Below are 20,875 nucleotides of genomic sequence, written 5' to 3'. Positions count from 1 at the left end.
ACCCCAATAACTCTGTAATGCATCGTCTGATTTTCAAACATTTTTCAGTGATATGTTCAGCTTATTAAGCTCTACAAATTACATATACGTTTTTAATTTGATCAAAAAAATTAATTTTTCGAAAAATTTGAATCATTTCCGGTTTCGACCGGAAGTAACGGATTTTTTATATCCGGCCCTATTACAGAGGTAAAATGACAAATTTATTACCGTTCAAAATTTCAAACCTGTATCTTAAAGTATTTTTGAGAAAAGTCCCAGACAAAATGACTTTTTTAAATTTTTAAAAATGACGTCACGTCAAAACTGAGGTGACGTTCTCTTTAAAACTTTTACATCTTTGAGGGACGCTAACGTGCTAAAATCTCTAAAAATTTCATTAGAATCGGTTTTAAACTTTTTGAGTTATGAAGCAAAAAAGGAGTCAGAAAAAAAAGAAAAAGTATAATAATAATAAAAAGAAACCGAAGAAAAACAAAAGGGTCCTACGTTGAAAACGGAAGACCCTAATAATAAAAAACCTTACAATCACTATAAGGTCTTCCGTTGGAAACAGAAGACCTTAAAAATAATAAGAAACACTACAATCACTATAAGGTCTTCCGTTGGAAACGGAAGACCTTAATGAGAACCCATAGAAAAACAGTGAGGTGTTCCGCTGAAGACGGAAGACCTTAATAAAGAAAAAGAAACCGTAGAATAACAAGAAGGTCTTCCGTTGGAACGGAAGACCTTAAAAAATTATCCAAATTACAAGTACAATGTAGACTAACTCACCTTCACATTCATAAGAAGCACCATAGAGGGCGTAAGTATTGGTTTTCTTGTCAAACAAGCACTGTTGCTGATTGACAATTGTGCCCTTCCCTGGGACATCACATGTCATGTTCAGATAGTCCAAGTAACTGACCGGGTTTGTGGTACTAAGAGTGGGGCGATTATTTAAGTTCAGTGTATTCAAGTCACTCACAGGGCAGGTTGCCACTGAAATTTTAATCAAAGTTCAAAGGAAAAATTTTTACAATAAAACTTAATCATTACAGGCACTATTTAATGTGATGTAATTCTATCACTGACCTGAGCACTCCAACAGATTTGTGGTCTGTGAAGGCGTCCACTGCCCGTCTGACCCGCAGGTGAAAGTTTCTTCTCCTCTAGACTTTACATAGCCCAAATCACACATGAACGTGATCTTGTCCATGTATCGATGTATTGCACGCTTTGTCATCAGCATCGCATTATTAACCACAGCAGGCTCAGAGCAGTTTCGACCTTTTGGAGAAAAATAACAGCAAAATTAGCATAAGTTCCTTTTGATTTTTCAGTTGATTCTAAATACAGAACTTAGAAAACTGTCCAGGTCATATTATAACCAAGCAGGTACAAGTAGTATCTTATCTATGCCTAACACTCACGAACACAGCTATGTCCAAGATGATAAACATCTCCTGCCTTGTTTCCATCATCTGGAGACTGAATGGTATAGCCAGATCTACCATCCACATCAAACAGAACATATCCGGGTTGGTCACACGAGCAAGTGTAGGACCCAACAGAGTTTGTACAAATCTGAGAGCATCCGCCATTCTTTGGACTATCAGCAGTGCATTCATCAATATCTACAAGACAGAACAGAGTTCTCTAAAGTAATTCTTGAATGAGACCTTATTATAGTCTATATTCATTAAGGATTATATTTTTTTTTCAGTTGGCATCACATGTACTAATACTTGCCAATAATTATTCATAATTTATTGAAGTTCATTTCCAGTCAGGCTGTTAAAATCTACAGCTTACATATGCTATATTTATTTGTTTATATAAACTTATCCTCACCGTCACACTGCCGTTTGTCTGCATTCAGTTTATAACCAGCATTACAGGTACAGTAGAAATAGCCTTCTGTATTGATACAGTTCTGAGAACACCCTCCGTTTGTTGTATCACATTCATTTTGATCTAAAATAGAAAAAAAAACACGTTTTAAACCAATGTACATGTATTTAATTTTACATGCATTGTAACTTCCATTCTTATTCACAGAAAACCATGTGTGTTTGAATATTATATACAGGTCCACTACATAAATACATGTACCAGGGTATAGCAGCTGCTGAATACGGATATGATACCATAATTATCATACCTGTTAACCTTTCAAAGCTGCTATGTGGGAGAATCTCCCCCTTACCAACTTGGCTATGGGGGAGATTTTGCGTAAACGACGTTTTTTCACGTGAAAAGCAAATATATATTAAAAATACTGTTAGATACCTTATTTTACCATTGTAATTAATGCATTTGCAATCATTTTAAATTTTATTATTTCTATGACTACCAGTGTGCAATTACAACTTGTGTTGCTGTACATGTTCAGAAAACTATTATTTTGTTTGCATGGTACAATACAAGAAGTCAATAGTGCCACTTTTTATATGAAGTCTTTCTATTGTTCAGTATTGAACCATCACTGCATGCTGACATCTAGGGTAAACACAGAAAATTTATTTTGCCTATTTTGAATATGCAGTGAAACCCAGTTAAGAAAATACCAGAAAATAATATTCATTAAAACTATTTTTTTTCTTATATGTAGGATAGATTTTTAATTCACAAAACAATTTTAAAATGTATTTCTCCAGTATCATTAAAAAATGATCTCTGTTGTAATGTCTATAGCATCCCTGTAATTCATAATACCGGTACTATAAACTTTAAAAACTCTTGTGAAATGCTTTTACACTTTTTCCTCGAGCTTCACTTTATTGGTAGCTTGTATAAACACTCCGTGTTCCAAACTCACTTTGATTTTTACCGACCGTGCTGGCCAGACAGAATTAGTCACGACTCACTGCACGTGGCTTGGGTGCTTTACCTGTGCACCTGTTAAGTGACACCACCGGCTGTTATTGTTTTCTTTGGTGTTACAGAGTAAAATCAAGATGTTTTAACCTTTCACTTATTTTTTTATAAGGCCTATGCATAACTAAATACGTAACTGATTTAGGTCAAAACCGGAAGTAATCGTAAGAAGTAAACTGGGCTATAACATGTCATACTATGATCACGGTAGACAGTACTTGGATGGATTTTGATATATTCAAGCTACACAGCAGCTTTTTGAGTTCAAAATCGGAGAAAAACCCGCAGTGGATGTTGAAATTTGCATGTAAAGATTCAGAATGGGGGGGGGGGGGGGGTAATGGGGAAGACAAATACGATTGCGGGAGAAATTTGTCTCCCGCGCGGGTGATAGGTTGGATGCGGGAGATCTTAGATTTTTAGGCCGTTTTGCGGGAGTCTCCCGCGCAATGCGGGAGGGTTAACAGGTATGAATCATTAAAAATTAAGTTATAAATTGGTATTTACAGTCAGACTTCGTTATATCCAAGTAGATGGGACTGGTTAAAAAATTAGAGATATCCAAGTTTATCCATCTATCTTCTGAGTAAATTTAATTAATGCCGACATGTTCTATACAGGTACATTAAAAGTCGCACCTGTTTTAAGAGGCCACTTGTTGGACAATGACAAACTGGTCGCTTAAGACAGGTGGCCTCTTATTCCAGATTTCAAATTAGTGAAGAAAAAAAACACGAGTATAATCATTTTGGCTCTATTGCACATTTATAAATAGCATCTGTATGGCAGTGTTCTTGGACTCGGTGAATGCACAGCTCGAATTGCTTTTTAATTCATTTATCTATCAGGTGATTAAGAGCAAAACATTTTCTGCTAAATATTCCCAAACAATTTTCAATTGATTAAATGCGGTAAACAAACAAAAGTAGTGTTTCCGTACAAAAGCTATGTACTCAATTACAGTAGTAATACAATGTTTCACCTCTTCAAAAAGTGTCAAAATTCCATTTGGATGTATAATAAGCACACCTTTTATTCTCTCAAAGAGATTATCTAGAAAAAAGGTATTATCGAAAATTGCTGTACATGTCAAGACTAGCGATTTATTAACATTGAAATGAAGTATATAAATACACGCAGATATATAAACTACACAAAACTGGTGTTATAATCAATTATCTCATTAAATCTCAGGAAACATCAAATAACACACTCAATTATTTGTCATTAACTCATTATCAGCTGTCTAAGTTTGGCTTATCTCGATACGGGGTCACATGTCAGAGTCAGAAGTCATGTGACAAAACAGACAAAATGGCCATTTTAAACGGGCATGTTAAAACCACGGGACCTAAAAATACTGGCCCCTGGCTGCGTTAGACAGGTGGCCGCTTAAATGAGTTAAAAAATAGTGGAGAACTAAACAGTCGGGATTGAAACTGGCCGTTAATAGCGAGTGGCCGCTGATTAAAGGTGGCCGTAACAGCAGGTGTGACTGTATATGGTTGCATGAATATACTGTCCGGTAATCATTTTCATACCAATACAATTGGGCACAGCATCAAAATTCCTGTCATCCCCACATGTAATGGTGGCAGATCCATTCACAATGTATCCTACATCACAAGTTACTGTCAGAGTTTCTTGGAACTTAGGCAAGGTGGAAGAGGACAATCTGCCATTCTTTATTGCAGGAATGGGACACGTTGTTTCTGTAAAAAATTTCAAAGTTAAAGAGACAGTACAGCTGAAAACACATGTGTGAATAACTTCAGATTTACCTATTGTATAGTTAGGAAATAAAAAATAACGTTAATTGTAAAAGTTGAAATATATGAAAATCCCTTTCACATACTTAATTACGTAATTATGAGCTTCCGCAAATTCAAGGGTCGTACAAACTGGAATAATCTTATATCGTTTATTTGTACCACTTGGACTTTGATTGACAGTAATTGACACTGCTTAAAACTACAAGATCTTCGTCCCACTACGGTCATCATGGAAAACGAGGTTAAAGCGATTCCCTAAATGAAACACATCCTTTCTTTCTCGATAATTTATAAATGTTTTACAAATTCAGGTTCATTTTAAAATGAATAGATATATATATATGTCAAATAACCCCTCAAGGGGCCTCATTTATAAAAATAGATTTAGGTTGTAGCAACTCCTATGATAAACACGAAAATTACATGGTTACAAAATAATAATTGTGGTTATTTTAAAAACTTTGAACAGTTTTTACCTATGAGAAGTAGAAAAGATATATTTTTATCAACAAACTTGTCCAGGAAATTCTTCGCGAGCCCTGCATGTGTTTTGTTTACAGTAAATACCCATGCGTAATATTTTAAAAGGCTGAACCCCGAACACATTGCAATGTATTTATGTGATAGGTTATACGTAATTATTAATTTTAATGATATAATTAGATTTATTGCACAGAGAACTTTGTAATTTACTGAAAGTTTATACATTCATGAGTAGTACAAAAATACCAAACCCGATCAGAAAATTTTTTCAAGTCGGGTTTTTGATAAGACGCCCCATACTGTCTCTTTAAAATTATTTTTTTTAACCAATTAAGAATAGGCTAAACTGTAACTGCTGTGATAGATATATACATGTTTACCTGAATTTATATATTATTAAGAAAATGACATAATGTAAAGAAATCACACAATAGCTCTATGCCAAATCAAACATAAAACAAATCTATATAGCCATCTATACAGTAAAACTCGGTTATAGCGAAGTTCCAGGGACCAATGGAATTACTTCGTTATATCCGTAATTCGTTATATCCGTAGAACGAATTTGTAATAATAATTATAGCGAATTCACTATAAACATGTTTTCTTTCACTTTCACCAGACTGTATCTTTTGCTAATTGATGCATAAATTAAAACTACATTACTTAGATACCTTGAATAATTGGACTGTGAATTAAAAAAATATATGAAAATAAGTTCCTTCAAACTATTTTTTAAATGGTAGTGCACACTTTTATAAACTGTAAAGAAATTCGTTATAAAGGTGTTAATTTTCGTTATTATTCACCTCTACGGGACTCAAAATCAGTTCGCTATATCCGTAAATTCGTTATATCCGAATTCGTTATAACCGTAAAATTTTGCAAAGATTTATTAAGCATTTTATCGGGGACTCAAAAAAACTTCGCTATATCCAAGAATTCGCTATATCCGTGTTTGTACTAAACGAGTTTTACTGTACATACTTATACACTTAGGAGCTGAAGCTGTCCATTGGCCTGTGGACTGACAAAACAAGATTGGTGCTCCAATCAACTGGTACCCGGCGTTACAGGTGTAGTTAACAATGGCAGCATACTGGTCGCCGCTGCTGGAGAGCTGGCCATTGCTGATGGTAGGCAGGGCTGGACAGTTAGCAGCTGGGGATAGAAATTAAATTAATAGGTCATCATTTGTTACCATCAATTGCAAATAATCATTTGTATAATTCTCACTTGGGAGGAATTATTTACTTGATGAACTTCAGCTGAATTATTTCCCTCTTCTTATACATATATTTACAAAACATTGGTTACTTCATACATAAAAATTGAACATAATTAAGTATAAAGAGGTATCAACAGTCCAGAAAGTTTTACAAAACAATTATGCTTCCATAAATCTGCCAAGCTTCATGCAAACATATTCACTACTGAACATCTTTTAAAATGAAAAACTTAATTTACATGCAGTTTAATTGTTAAAAAATTCAGTGTTCGGAATAATGAATATGGAGACTTACAAACACATTGTGGCTTGCTGGTCCACTGATTGGCCTGACACGTGATGTTGGCAGAACCCAGCAGAGAGAACCCTGGGAAACAAGTGAAGGTCACAAACGATCCAAACACAACACCACTGGAGTGTGAAATGTAACCATTCTCAACAGCCACTGGTTCTCCACAGTAAGTGGCTATTAATAAAATGCTTAAAGTTATTGCATCACTGGTACATGTGTGTACTTGTAAATGTGCATGGTCATGAAATATTACTTTGTGTTGTTGAAAATAAACTCAATAAACTTAAATGTTTTGATATTTTGTCTACCTGACATTGACATTGCTTTAAGGTTAGTTGTTTTATGAGAACACTTGAACACACTTCAAAAATTACAATGTGTAAATTAGTCAAATGTTACATACTCACGTTTACACTGAGGAATTGTAAGAGTTCTCTGCTCAACCAACCATTTCCCTCCATACATGCACTTCATTCTTGCAGTGCGCAGATTCAACTCATCGGAATGAAAGCCGTATCCATTTTTACAGCTGACAGTGAACTCATTGTCAAACTGACGTAATTGTACAGCTGTCTGTGAGGGGTTCACCTCAGAGGCTTCTGTCAAACCAGGGTCTGGGCAGTCTATTTAAAAAAAACTCACTATTATTGACAATGTATAAAACATCCTTTAATCTTTATATGGAACTTTTAACATCAAGCAATCATTACAAAATTTATTCTTTCTGTAAAAAGGAGGATGTGTGGGGGGTGTGCTTGAAATTATAAATCTTTTAATTTTTTCTTTAATCAAACAGAATTGGCATATGATATTTTGATGGGAAGTACATGGTTACCACCACATAAATTTAAATTCTCACCAACAGAATAAAGAAATCTAAATCCCTTCTTGTTGGTGATAGCAGTAGATTTGAATCTGATGAACATTTTCCCATTGGGACTGTGAAAAGGCTGATCATTGGAAAGAGAGATGGTCGTGAACCCAGCTCCTGATCCATGGGCAGCAATTCCGGAATCATCTGTGGTACCAGTGTATACCTTAAAATGATAGAGATATATATCTACAAACAACAATTCATTTATTTATGAGGTTATGATCTTGCATTACACTGCTTCATATGTTTTTGATTTTATTGCTCAAAAAGAGGATCTACTGGTAATTTGCAAGAAATTTCACAGCATAGAATTTAGTTGATTTGCACTATATATCTATTCTTAATGTTTGTGGCAAAATTATACCTTGTACAGTAAATCTAAGTAAATAGAATTAAATTTCTATGACTTCTTTTTTTTTTTTTTAATTTTCCATAATTCATTTCAAATTTCAACAGAAATACAATATCAAATATAGCTTAAGCATTAGTATTACACAAGATATAATGTATATATACAATCTTTTCCACAAAGACAAGAGACAAGGGATTCACACACATAGTCCAATCCGTAGTCCTTTGAACCCCTTGTCTTCCAACTGGAGGACTGCAACCCCCAGAATGTGGAATAAAAATTGATGAATGCATAAAGTTACATAATATAATTACTTAAAGTAAAGTACATATCATCAGAACATGTAATACTTCCAGTTTTTTTAAGAACATAATTTCTATGACTTCTTGATTACCTTGTAATGTATGTAACATATCCCATATGAATTTTTATTAGAAAGTAATGTACGGTATACCTAATTCATAATACATATTTCTGCCTCATAAATATGTTGGCACGGTGCTCATTAAATTATCATCAAACCTTCGTTGGAGAACTAAACTATTATCAGGGATATATGTTAAAATGTCAAATTTTTTGTATGTTTTGGTCTGCATCTTTTTATTAGTTGATATTTTGTTAAGGCACATATAACAAAAGTGATAGAGAATCAAAAGTTAAATCTTTCCAACAAAACCATAACAAAGGGGCTGGCTAAAGTTCTTAAACTTTGATCCATTATATCTAAAGAAGGAGACATATTTTGTTAAGCATTGTAGAATAGAAAATGTCTGAATTGATGATTCTAACCAATTCCACTATTAAAAACATCCATGTATGTCCCCATTAAGGATCTAGAGGGCTGGCCCTTAAAATATTAAATCATTTGCATCTCAAAAATGAACAACAATTTTAGATAGGTGCAAGAAAAAAAAGTATTTGTGAGACCTTCTCAAGAAAATCAAGAATAAAGGTGCTGGGCCCTTTTATTTAGGGACCAAGAGACTTGTAAAGTATATAAAAATAACTTGAAACGATAAAGATTTTGTAAAGTATCATATAGAATCAAAGTTGTTGATCGTAACAATATCTGTTTGAAAAATTCATTGCTACAACCATTAATTATGCAATTAGGGATTTTCATACATTATGTGAGAGTAAGGGGGGGGCGGGTGTTTTTTCTGAAATTGTATCATTTACAACAGAAATTGCACGGAAGATCTACTCGTAACGAGATCGTATCTAGTTATATATATATATATTCACAATTTTTCATATCATCAAGGTACTAAACATAGCATTTGAAACATGGCAACTTAAATGAGATAAGTTGTACATTTCCTTATTACCTGAATGAAGTCCTCATTATCAGCAATTTCGAAGCCCTTTGATCTATCCAACATAACCTTGACCCCTTTGCCACTAGGTATATCTATAGTCCAAGTACATGTCTGGAAATTGGCATAATTCACATTAGGATATCCTGGACTGGTTATCTCCCCTGCATCCACAGTGTATCTAGCAACGCATCCTGAAAACACAACAAGGTACATGTGTATCATCAGGGACTTGGAAGGCGATTCCAGAGGTTTTATATTAAATATAGATGAATTACTTGTGTATCTAAGGTTTGTTCAAATCATATTTACTAATATGAGATGTGTTTTTCTCTTATTCTTAACAATAATTTACTATTAAATGGAACAAGAGGCCCATGGGGCCACATCGCTCACCTGAGCAACAATGGGCGTTCAAAAGATATTGTGCCATATGGCCCTCGATAGAATAACAAAAAAATAAATATTGTAAAGTATTCGAAGTTTACACTTATTTTTGCATACACGTAATCTTTGACATTGTACCTTCATGAAATACTGTTTGTACACAGAATAAGAAAATCCTACGCAAGATATAGAACTAAATATTTGGTAGGGGTACACTGTTATATAACTTCTAATTCCCTGTTTTTTCATTCTGCCCCCCTCCCCCACTTAATAAAGCGATCAAAATATATGAGAGCATATAGGTACAATTTCTTCCTCAACTACTTACTAGTTATTGTATTTTTTTTTTAAATATAATAGTTATTGTATTTTATCAAAAAAATCCTACATGTATATATATGTGAAGAAGAAAATTGCACCTTAATGCGCTCAATTTCTCAAATTAAAAATATTCAACAATTTAATTTGTCTTCTCCATTATAATTAAATGACTGTTGTTTATCGTGACTTTTATAACTTTACTCACACTTGATTGATGAATACACTGGAATGAAAAATGTTGTCACGTGACATGTTAAAGAGCTATAAAAATCAATGTTACCGTACTGACAGGCACATCAATCTAATTTACTATGGCCCACCCATTATTTTCATTTTTATTCAAAAATAACAAATGGCTATAAACCAGGATAATTTTTCGCTGTAACATTTTCTTAGGAATAGCAATAATTCTTTTATCCCCGCAACAGAAATGTGTCAGAACTATGGAAACTGTTTTAACGATGTCGTTTTTATTTACTCACATTTCACATTATTCATTGTATAAAGAGGGGGCCCCAGAGAGTAGTTATATACAGCACATGATTCTTTAATTTTTTTGTGTACAAGTATTTAACATACTCTAATTCATATAGAATTTCTAATGATCAACCAAAATTTCAGCGTCAATCGTAGAATTATAAGCAAGATGAGCTCAAAATTTTGCTAGGTTTGAGTCATATTTTGTTCACATGAGTTTATTACATTCAGCTTAAGATTTTTAACTTGGTATATCCTATTCGGCATTTAAAATGGAAAAAAATGAATGGCCTCAGATCTGTGTACAAATATAGAATTGTGACAAATCTCTGTATCTTGCTTATAATTCGAAGCTTAACACTCAAATATGGTAAGTAATTAGAAATTGTAAACAATTAAACACAAGAAAACATGCACTATAACAAATAAAGAACACAATTTATTTTTCAAAATGAATCATATACATGTATATACCTACATATTTCCGTCAGCGATATTAAACTCTATTTAAACTGAATAAACTCGAGAAAATGCCGAGCATCTCAACAAAACAAATTGCATTATTCTACCATTCCGCAAAAGATGATACCGAATTACTGACAGCCTGAATGAATTGCATTTTTTTGCTTAATTTGCGCAGGTAAACAGTAAACTGTTTGATTTACCGAAGTCTCTGTTTGATTTGATATGTAAAAATCAGGAAATACAAGCGACAGTTCCCAGGTTAACGCAAAGCATAAATGAAAACGAAACGAAAATCACAACAAGCTAACACCACCGTCATATGTGAAAACTGTCAACGCATTGAAATATTTAGCCTCAATTTACTTCACAAAATTGGCACCAATGTATTTTGCATGTTTCAAAGATTCCCTTCGTACACGAACTGTTGCACAACAAACAAATTCATCATTGTCAGATCGATCCGTTTATCATGAATACGAGTCTTGGTAAAATGGGTAAGCAAATCCGGGCCGGGGCAAAATAAAAGCCGGTGCAGATCGGCAATCGTCAATTCCAATTACGCATTATTTTGCAGCAATATTTACAGCGAATACAAATATACTGGTCAGTAAATATCTTGAAATTTTAATGAGATTGGCAGATTTAATAACTGTTAATCTTTTGTTTTGCCCTGGCCCGGTCATGCCTACCCATTTTACCAAGACTCATGGATGCTATAAATTGCTTGAAACACGCCTTTTCTTTCGTAATAACTCAGATTTGAAACAGAATTTGTCCCTAATTTTTGCAATTTATATTTTCCTTCCCATAAGAATTATTCATGCTAAATTACGTTGAATTTGCCTCAGTAGTTCTTGAGAAGAAGATTTTTTAAAATGCACCCCCCTTTTTTTATAGTTCTGAGGTTTTCTCCGCTTTCAATGAAAATTTTTCTATCATTTCTGCAATTTATATTCATCTTTCCATAAGAATGCTTTGAGCCAAATTTGGTTGAATTTGGTTCAGTGGTTTTAGAGAAGAAGTTCAAAATGTGAAAAGTTTACAGACGGACAGACAGACGGACAGACGGACGACGGACAAAAGGTGATCAGAATAGCTCACTTGAGCTTTCAGCTCAGGTGAGCTAAAAAGAGAATGAATACTTTTTTATTCAACTGATGATAACTATAGCATTGTCATTACATTTTTTTATGATAAAATTTGCACATTTTACACAATAATTTCATATCTTTATCTTAATCACCTAAGGCTAAAAAATCCTATTGGTATTTTTTTTAACACAAAAGTACATACAAAATCATGCAACAATCAATATCCTACAAAACATAGAGGGAAAATAAGCATTCTTCATAATAGTTCATCGAAACAGACATGCTACAAATGAAAAAAAGAGGATAATAAGTACCTTGTTTGAACTGGAAGGAAAACCCAGTGCCTGACGTAGAACCACTGGTCCTCATGATGACGTACATCACATTGCTTGTGGAGAACACGAACCTCTTCCCCATGATGGGCTCTGACTGGGAGAGAGGGAGGTCCACATCGTCGTTGTTACTGGACGTATACTTCTCCAGGAGAGGGGCATTGCCCGAGTCTCCATCATGAATCTCTATCACGTCATCTCCTGTCAGGTCAATTTTCATTCTCTGAAACATGAAAACCTTATAAATGAATAAAACTTATATGAAGCAAGGTGATTTTTTCCCTCAAAATTTTTAATAAGCGGCTTAGGGGCCACATCACTCACCTAAGCAACAAATTTATAACTCAAATTAGCTTTATGGTATCAAATACAAAAAATTTTTGATATGTTAAAACATAAGCTCTTGTTTAAAAAGATTTTCAAATTTTCTCCACTATAAACTATATGTTAAAAACTGAGACCCTTTTGTTGTGTCAGCTTTTGAGAAAATTTTTAAAGATTTTTTTTCTATTTATTCCTATGTAAAAATTCAACCCCCTTGTCACCCCACCCTTACCTCAAGGATAATGGTTTAAACAACTTGAATTAATACTGCTTGAGGATGCTTCCACACACATTTCAGCCTTTCTGGCAAATGGTTTTTGAGAATAAGATTTTCCTGTATTAAGTCATCCCCCAACTGTTGCCCCAATCTAACCCTGGGGATCATGGTTTGACCAAACTTTAAGCTATACCATCTGAGAATGCTTCACAAGTTTCATCTTTTTTGGCTCTATAGTTTGAAGAAAAAAATACTTATCTCCTCTTAAAAGAGGGAGTGACCCTTCATTTTAACAAACAAGAATCCCCTCCCCCTTAGGATGCTTTGGCTAAGTTTGGTTGAAAATTGTCCAGTGGTTCTTAAAAAAGAAGTAAAAAATGTGAAAATTTTACCCCAACAACGACAATGCCAACAACAACAATGATAACAATGGACAAATTTCTAATTAGAAAACCTTACTAGGGCCTCTTTCTCAGGTGATCTAAAAATCACATTTTTTGCGGTTTCTTCATATTCAACCCATCACTAACTAAAATTGCTCTACATTCAAAATATAAATACCCTATAAACTTACTTTGTGTACTATTGTATTACATACCTCTAGGGTAACTATTTTCTGTCGTTCCTCAGCTTTAATAATCCACACGTAGTCCCGATTTCCCAGGTATGCATTACTTCCATGAGAGCTAAATAGAGGAGGTTCCAAGGTACTGACTGTGGTTCTAGCGGTCATGTACAACTCTCTGGGATAACTATCTCGTGCTGAAATATTCAGTATTGTTTTCTCTTAAAACCACTCAAAAACAATCAGCAATATCAACTAGACACGATCTCGTTGCGAGCAACGAGGAGGTCTTCCGTCCGATTTTTGGACCAGGAAATGACCTTTCCTTTTATTTTCATCAACGAAACATATCAGGAAATGCAGATGTGATCTAAAAGAGCGATGGATGAAGGATTATCCACCCTGTAGGATCCTTAATTTTAAGGACCAGTCCCATTTTATTTCATATTAAATAAGAGGTCTTTTGACTTAATAACAGGTCTAATAACCTGTAATAAAAAGAAACCGAAGAAAAAAAGAGGGCCTTCCTTTGTAAACGGAAGACCTTAATAACAATAAGAATAGAAGGGTCTTCCGCTGAAGACGGAAGACCCTAATAATAAAAGACTGTTTTTGTATAAATCTTAATTGAAGAGTGTTTTTCAACTTGTACTACAGTCCAACAACCCTTTTAAGTTGATTATTTTAATTAGAAAATTAAATAAAAAGGAGAGAAAGAAATAGAGAGAAAGAACAAATCTTGGCTCCGGCGAGATTAGAACACACAGCCTTTGCAGGTGTCTTAAAACATGGGTGACGCGAAATAATTCCCGAATTTGTGTTTGAATTTGGGGCGTTTCCGCCCGGGAGAAGAGCTGAGTTTTTGTATGAGATGAAAAACAAAGTGTAAGATGTCTGACTATTTAGGTTTGGTAACAGTGCGAGGTCATTTGAAATATTGACGCGTGTTTTTGTCTGGAGGGGGGTGAAAAAACCCGAGCTTGATTTTCGTCGTAAATAAATCGAAAATAGAATTTTGAGGTGTGGATCTCGGATTCGGGTAACAACAATTAGGGGAAGTCCTAAAACAATGACTGATGCAGTTTACCCATGTATTTCAGTGTTGAGAATTTTTGTTCGTGTCGTTTACTATTATGTTTGACTGTTTTATTTCAGCAGGATTGATAAAATCTTTATAAATGTAGAAATAACGAAATCAGTAACACGTAAATTTATTCGGTAAAAATTTGATGCAGTAATTTCCACAGTTCTAACATTCATAAGTAGTTCACACGCTATCGTAGATTCAGACTAAACGGAAAAAAAGAAATATACATGCAACAGAAATATTACGCGGCTGCACAGGGGCCAAGCCCATTTCAACATTAATTTCAATGAAACCATAAATAAAGAAAGAGGTCGAACTCTGACCCAGATAGAAAACTACCAGCTCGCTTCAAAATCCTAAAAAATCAATTAATCTTTAAAACACTCGCAACGTGCATGTATTTTTCATAAAAGTAATGTCTGAGATACACTCCTGCCGAATTTTAAGTTGATGGGTCTTACAATAGCGGAGATATACGCAATTATTCTCTCGAAGTCGCCAGTTTATTTTTACTCGGACATTTACCGGTCAAGAGCTCACGATGGGATTTTGCCTATGACAACAGCAGTATTGCAACAAGTCGAGAAACATTTGCAATAATCTTTTAAAATCTTACATCAAACGCAATTTATGGATTTACTTTTTACTTTTAAAGTTTTCAGAAATAAGATATATAAAATGCCATAACATTTACATGCTAAACACTACATATGTATGACGAGAGAGAGAGAGAGAGAGAGAGAGAGAGAAAGAGAGATTAATCAGATATCGATTTGATCAGAGACATAAATAACATTTATGTCTCTGATTTGATAAAGAAATTTATAATTGTTTTATCTGCTTTTTCATATCTATTATATTTCTTTTTTTTCTCAAGTTTTTCTTTGCCGACAATAACTGCATAATAAAAAAAATTCTGGTAAGTCAGCAAATAAAATAACCTACATCATTAGAAATATAGTATGATTATTTATTCCCCATTTCCCCGAATCCAAACGATACCCAAGTGTTATGTCTAAATGACCAATGTTAAGCATTCAGTTGATAATAAAAATCGTTTTTTTTTAATCCCAGACAGTCAATAGATTTGATTCATTGAACAGTGAATTTCAAAAAATAACATCCGTAGACAATATCCCGTAACTAGAAAAAAATACGTATTTACTTTTTTGACGTCAAATGTACATTAGCCTCTAGCCTCATTACTCCATGTTACCTGTAGTAGATCTTTTAGAGAGAGAGAGAGAGAGAGAGAGAGAGAGAGAGAGAGAGAGATTGATTTTAGTGTTCAGGAATTCAATATAAACGCAACATTTGTCAATAAACGCATGTATACATGCATACATGTACATATCTAAATGTTTGAATACATACAAAACAACCTTTCTTTTTAAGCCATGTGAAATACTAAAAACGTTGGTGCATTGCTAAATGTTGTGTGTATACAATCATTGAAATGGCGGCATTTCTTTGATGCCGACAAAGCGATCCAGTGAACTCTAATGCGGTCGAACTGCAGGGGTGCTACGGCGGCATGTCTTTGATGCCGGCAATGCGACAATCGTCCGAATTTAGCGAGCAGTTGACAGAAAAGAGCTCTATATTTGTACTGAAAAAAGCCGCTATTATTTTATTTATGACAAAAAGAAAACGGAAAACATTCAAATCCATCATTATAAAGATAAAATCGTTAAACAAAACACAGTTAAGCAAGAAAAAATAATCGGCACTCGGGGACTGAACCCGGGTCGCCTGGACACAAGTCCACCACTCTAACGACTGAGCTACGCGGACTCTCGCTTCAGAACTTTGGAGCCCAAAATCTCGAGAATGCATGGATCGATTTTAAAACAGATTTCATATTCAGAGGTTTTTAGAGTGTCTCTATCGAATAGTAACATAAAAAAAATTCAAGTTCAAAAAATTGAAAAATTAAGGTTTTTCATTTCCTTCCGCTGACGACCGGAAGTGACGGCGGACGTTCGGATATGCGTAGTACACTGCGGCCGTTCACTCTCTACGATCTCTGAAAATTTGAAAGTTCTATCTTAAATACTTTTGGAGAAAACTTGTGAACAAGCAAAAACATAAAATCTTTAATATCTCGGGACCGGAAGTGACGACCAAAAAAATCCCACGTACTTTTCTTACACATGTTGTCATAAACAAGATCTGAAAGTTTAATCAAAATCGGCTGAAGCGTTTTAGAGAAAACGTGGGAGAAAAAAAAAAGAATAATAATAATAGAGGAAAAGAAACAAAGCAAAAACAATAAGGTCTTCTGTTTCCAACGGAAGACCTTAATTACATAAATGTACAAATGTGTACTCTTGAAAATACATTTCCTGAATTTTATCCCGAACAGTTACTCAACTTTCAGTTAGTTCTTAAGAACCACACTTTTTGTTGACTTTCTTGATGAAGAACACTGAAAGTTAACAATACTGAAAAAATTCTACATTTGTCGATGGACTATTTGCCTTACATAGATTGCAGAGATTTCAACTTTTTAAAATAAATATGTACATCCTGTATGCATGGCATTTAGCGATATACTCAATTTTGCGGAAGCCGCATTCCGCCAGAAATGCTAAATAGAATTAATACACAGCCAAATGTAATATGTTTATAGTATTTTTTTATTTGGAAATTTGAGAAAAAAAAGAGATTTCTTATGAAAAAGTGAAGCCTGGTGTCTACCTACTGGTATAAAAGAAGAAATATTTGTTGTTGATTAAAGGATGACTGCAATTAGCGCCGGGTTTTGGGCACTTTTCGGTCACTTCTGTTGCGTTATTTCTTAACCTAATAACACTTTTATTAAAAATTTGAAAGAATCTAGTCAATTTCCAACATCCAATAAGAATTTAGACTGTGATACAATAATTAAGCTCATTCTAAGTTTTTCTCCTTACAACTTCGAAAAAAGGAGAATTTTCGCTTATCTGCCCTTGATGAAACAAAGACTGATATTAAGGTGGAGCTGACATAATCAGAATGGTACTAAAATTAGACTAGCATGAATAGCAATGCCATGTATAAAATTTATGTGGTCACTCTTTCACCATAACCCTATCTATTCTATATGGTACAAGTCTACTATTTACTATGGTTTCAACAATTTAACCACGCCCATTTTAGTACAGAAGACTTTAAATCAATTAATGCTTGACAACTTAACGTGTTCAAAAACATTGTTCTAGTTAGCACATAACATGCTACCTTACACGTCATGTGATAGAATTTTGTACATATGTTCACCAGAGGTGAGAAATTACGTGGTGAATTATAATATTAAACATGCATCAGCCCTTGCTTACAACAGGGAAAGCGAAAGATAGAAGAGGCAGTTTTTTCTCATTTAAACCATGAGTGCATGTTTGTCTATTAATCTCCCTTTGACAAAACTTTGATAATGCAAATATACAACCACTGTTAAACGAAGAACAATAGATAAACATGCACTGACTATGTATGAAGTCAGTATAAAAGTGGGCGTCCTCATTATCGTATGGAGATTGAAGAAATCAAGTTGACCCGATCCTATGAAAACAAATTTGTACTTGGTAACGTACAACATACTTTTATTTAACGCAATTACGTAAAATTGCAATTTAGATGATGACGATTTCTGCAATTGAAAGAAAAAATCTTCTTTTTAATAAAAGTTTATCTTTTCGCAAATATTGTATGTCCTTAAGTGCAGTCATCCTTTCATTTTTTTATTTATCACTGAAATTAAATCCTTAATAAAACTTTTACTAAGTTAAATATTAAACTGTGGTGCATAATTATGAAAAACAAAACCTCAGAACCATTCCAGGGTATGATTCCAAAAAGTTTCAAGCTCATGAAAATTTCTTCAACAAAAATTCATTTAGCATGAAGTTTTTTCCCCTTACAGCTATTGTAATTGGCTGTGAAGCCCACTTTCTCTGTCTGGGAATCTGTGGAGAATCGGATGATCATGAAGTTGTTGTAGCTTCTGTATCTGGCCGTTGAGAGACTAGGCTGTCCTGACAAGCGGGCCACAGAGCGGGCGGTGGACTCCGTACGGCCCCCAATAAGGACCTCCACAATGTCTGTGTCTTTCTCCGTGTTAAAGGATGTAAACTAAGGAAGAGAAGTTTATAACAAAATTTTTTCAAGAACTAAATAACTCTTCATTAGTTTATCAAACATTACCAGAGGTTGATACTTCAAAAAAATATTTCTAACTAATACTGCAGGTAAACAAATTCCCCAATCTTCAATTTTTTTCAACTGTTCATTTTTTTGGTAGAGTATGGGCATATTTTAAACATTATAACTTAAAATTTCTCTTAAACTATATTTTTTCTTTGTGTAATTTCAGATTTTTTTACAGGGCAAAATCTTCCTTATGGGCTTAAATAATATTGTGCAAAATAACCCATTCAGTAAAATATATCCATTACCTCTAAATAAATATTGGACCCTTCTGGTCCAACTATTGTCCATGTGCACACTCTGGAAGGTAGGTAGTTTGAGGGGTGGTTTGGAGATTGGATTCTTCCAGAGCTAGCAGTGTCTAGCAAGAAAGTACATCTTTCTGCACATTCCACTTCATCCGAAAAATCTCCACAGTCATCCACGCCATCACAGCGCCAGTTGGAGTTAACACAGCGACCATTGTCACAGTGAAAACTCTCTATAAGGTCGAAATAAAAATACCTGAGCTTGTACAGGACTTTATTCTGGTTTTTCATATATATATTAGAGAAGGTGAAAAATGGGGGAGGCGGTAAAAAAAATTCCATGGACAGAAAAAACAAAAGACCCTTGGACTTTATTCTGGTTTTTCATATATATTAGAGAAGGTGAAAAATGGGGGAGGCGGTAAAAAAAATTCCCTGGACAGAAAAAACAAAAGACCCTTAGCCCCTTAGTTGAAAATTCTGCAATTATTTTTTTTACAATTTTATTGCATGGTACAAATGAACAAGGATAACATTGAATACACAATGTAGTCACAGTAATGAAAGCTATAGTTAAAAGCTGATCAACTCTTCATCAGCCAGTGCAACTTATTACCTAAAGCATTAATAATACTTGCACCTGCAATTATAAATATCATACATAAATCTGACCATTAAGTATGATGAGTCGAGACTACCGTAAATGTATTACGTACGAGGTAGACAGGGAGTTCTTTGGCATACGAATGCCATCTTCATCAGACAGCTGTTTATAGTCCAAACATACTCTCCATCTTTCTTCTCTATGTAGACACAATCTCCGTGAGCTTTATCTGGGTTCTTCACCGACCATTGTCCCTGATAAATGGATGCTGCAACATTCATGTTCCAAGTCATGGCCACTCCATTTTGAGTGGTAATACCCTTCTCACTCATTCCTATAAAATCATGAAACATATTTTCAATAAGTCAAACATTATAATCATTACTCATTAGATATCATAAGGTTTTTCCCATAATCCTGGAAATTGTCTAATGGTTGGTTGTTCTGATTTTTACTGATATATGATTTATGCATATATCATATACCGGTACATGCAGTGGCAATATATTGGTTCTTGCATATATGTGACATTTGTGAATCAAGGACCAACCTAGGGGGCGATCGACTTGGGCGAAATAATCGCTTTTTGATCGTAACTTCGCCGGAATTTCCTCCGAAAGAGAAGTTGAAGTCGCCCTGTATTATGACTTCACAATCGTGTAAATTAACTCCAAAGGCAATGAAATGATAATTAACTAATTCTAAAGACGTTTTCACAGTCTCAGTTAACCCCTGTTGTGATTAATTACTCAAGACTGTCTTATCTTTAGGGGGTTATAAATACGGGTGATGCAACCACATACTGTGCAACCAATGTTTATTTCTTTTAGTGTTGATGTTACAATTAGTTTGTTACTTGTAATTAGTTAATAACTCTGCCAAAGTAATGCTAAAATAATCATAAAACCGTTTGTTTACAGTTATCTTTAAAAATAAGATCATCTACATAACGGTTGCAATTGGGTCAAAGGGTTTATAGACTAATACCTCCAAAATACACAGAAATGCAGAGACTGATTTTATTTGTCATTTAGCTAACACAATTACAACACATTTCATGTATAAAATGTATGAATATATCAAATATGTTAAATTTAATAAATGGGATAAGTTTTTTTTTAATTTTTAGAAGTTGTTTTATTTTTTATTGACTTCTAATCTAATTCAAATCATTAAAAGTTGAATCATAAGTGTTATGCTGTTGTCAAGTAATGGAAGTCTCCCTGATTTCTCAAACTTATAGCTTCTCTCTATTTTTCAGTTAGGGAGAAGTGAAGTCTCCCTAAAATTTTGCTCTAGGTTGGTCCCTGTGAATATTAAGTAGTTCAAACAAGTTTACCTCATTGGTCAACTTGAGTTGGATGCAGGTTTTTTTCTACACCTACAATCC

General features: G+C 34.1%; 2 protein-coding genes across 2 annotated transcripts in view; both read right to left on the bottom strand.

The window, feature by feature from the left end:
- The window catches only part of LOC128165079 (fibropellin-1-like), a 29,009-nt gene extending 22,051 nt beyond the window's left edge, over positions 1-6,958 (bottom strand). Inside the window, exons 1-8 of the mRNA XM_052829287.1 lie at positions 6,946-6,958; positions 6,641-6,811; positions 6,105-6,278; positions 4,404-4,574; positions 1,837-1,959; positions 1,416-1,619; positions 1,078-1,272; positions 778-984 (exon numbers count right to left, since the gene is read on the bottom strand). Coding sequence (XP_052685247.1) covers positions 778-984; positions 1,078-1,272; positions 1,416-1,619; positions 1,837-1,959; positions 4,404-4,574; positions 6,105-6,278; positions 6,641-6,811; positions 6,946-6,958 — 1,258 coding nt within the window. The remainder of the gene's footprint in view (positions 1-777; positions 985-1,077; positions 1,273-1,415; positions 1,620-1,836; positions 1,960-4,403; positions 4,575-6,104; positions 6,279-6,640; positions 6,812-6,945) is intronic.
- Positions 6,959-8,945: 1,987 nt separating this feature from the next.
- LOC128165078 (tolloid-like protein 1) overlaps positions 8,946-20,875 on the bottom strand; it is a 29,472-nt gene continuing 17,542 nt past the window's right edge. Inside the window, exons 5-11 of the mRNA XM_052829286.1 lie at positions 19,598-19,819; positions 18,882-19,114; positions 18,348-18,558; positions 13,392-13,555; positions 12,235-12,475; positions 9,192-9,373; positions 8,946-8,951 (exon numbers count right to left, since the gene is read on the bottom strand). Coding sequence (XP_052685246.1) covers positions 8,946-8,951; positions 9,192-9,373; positions 12,235-12,475; positions 13,392-13,555; positions 18,348-18,558; positions 18,882-19,114; positions 19,598-19,819 — 1,259 coding nt within the window. The remainder of the gene's footprint in view (positions 8,952-9,191; positions 9,374-12,234; positions 12,476-13,391; positions 13,556-18,347; positions 18,559-18,881; positions 19,115-19,597; positions 19,820-20,875) is intronic.

This window comes from Crassostrea angulata, chromosome 10 (genome assembly GCF_025612915.1).
Source record: "Crassostrea angulata isolate pt1a10 chromosome 10, ASM2561291v2, whole genome shotgun sequence".
Taxonomy (NCBI): Eukaryota; Metazoa; Mollusca; class Bivalvia; order Ostreida; family Ostreidae; genus Magallana; species Magallana angulata.
Note: the sequence above shows the minus strand (reverse complement) of the source record. Positions and strands in the feature narration are given on the sequence as shown.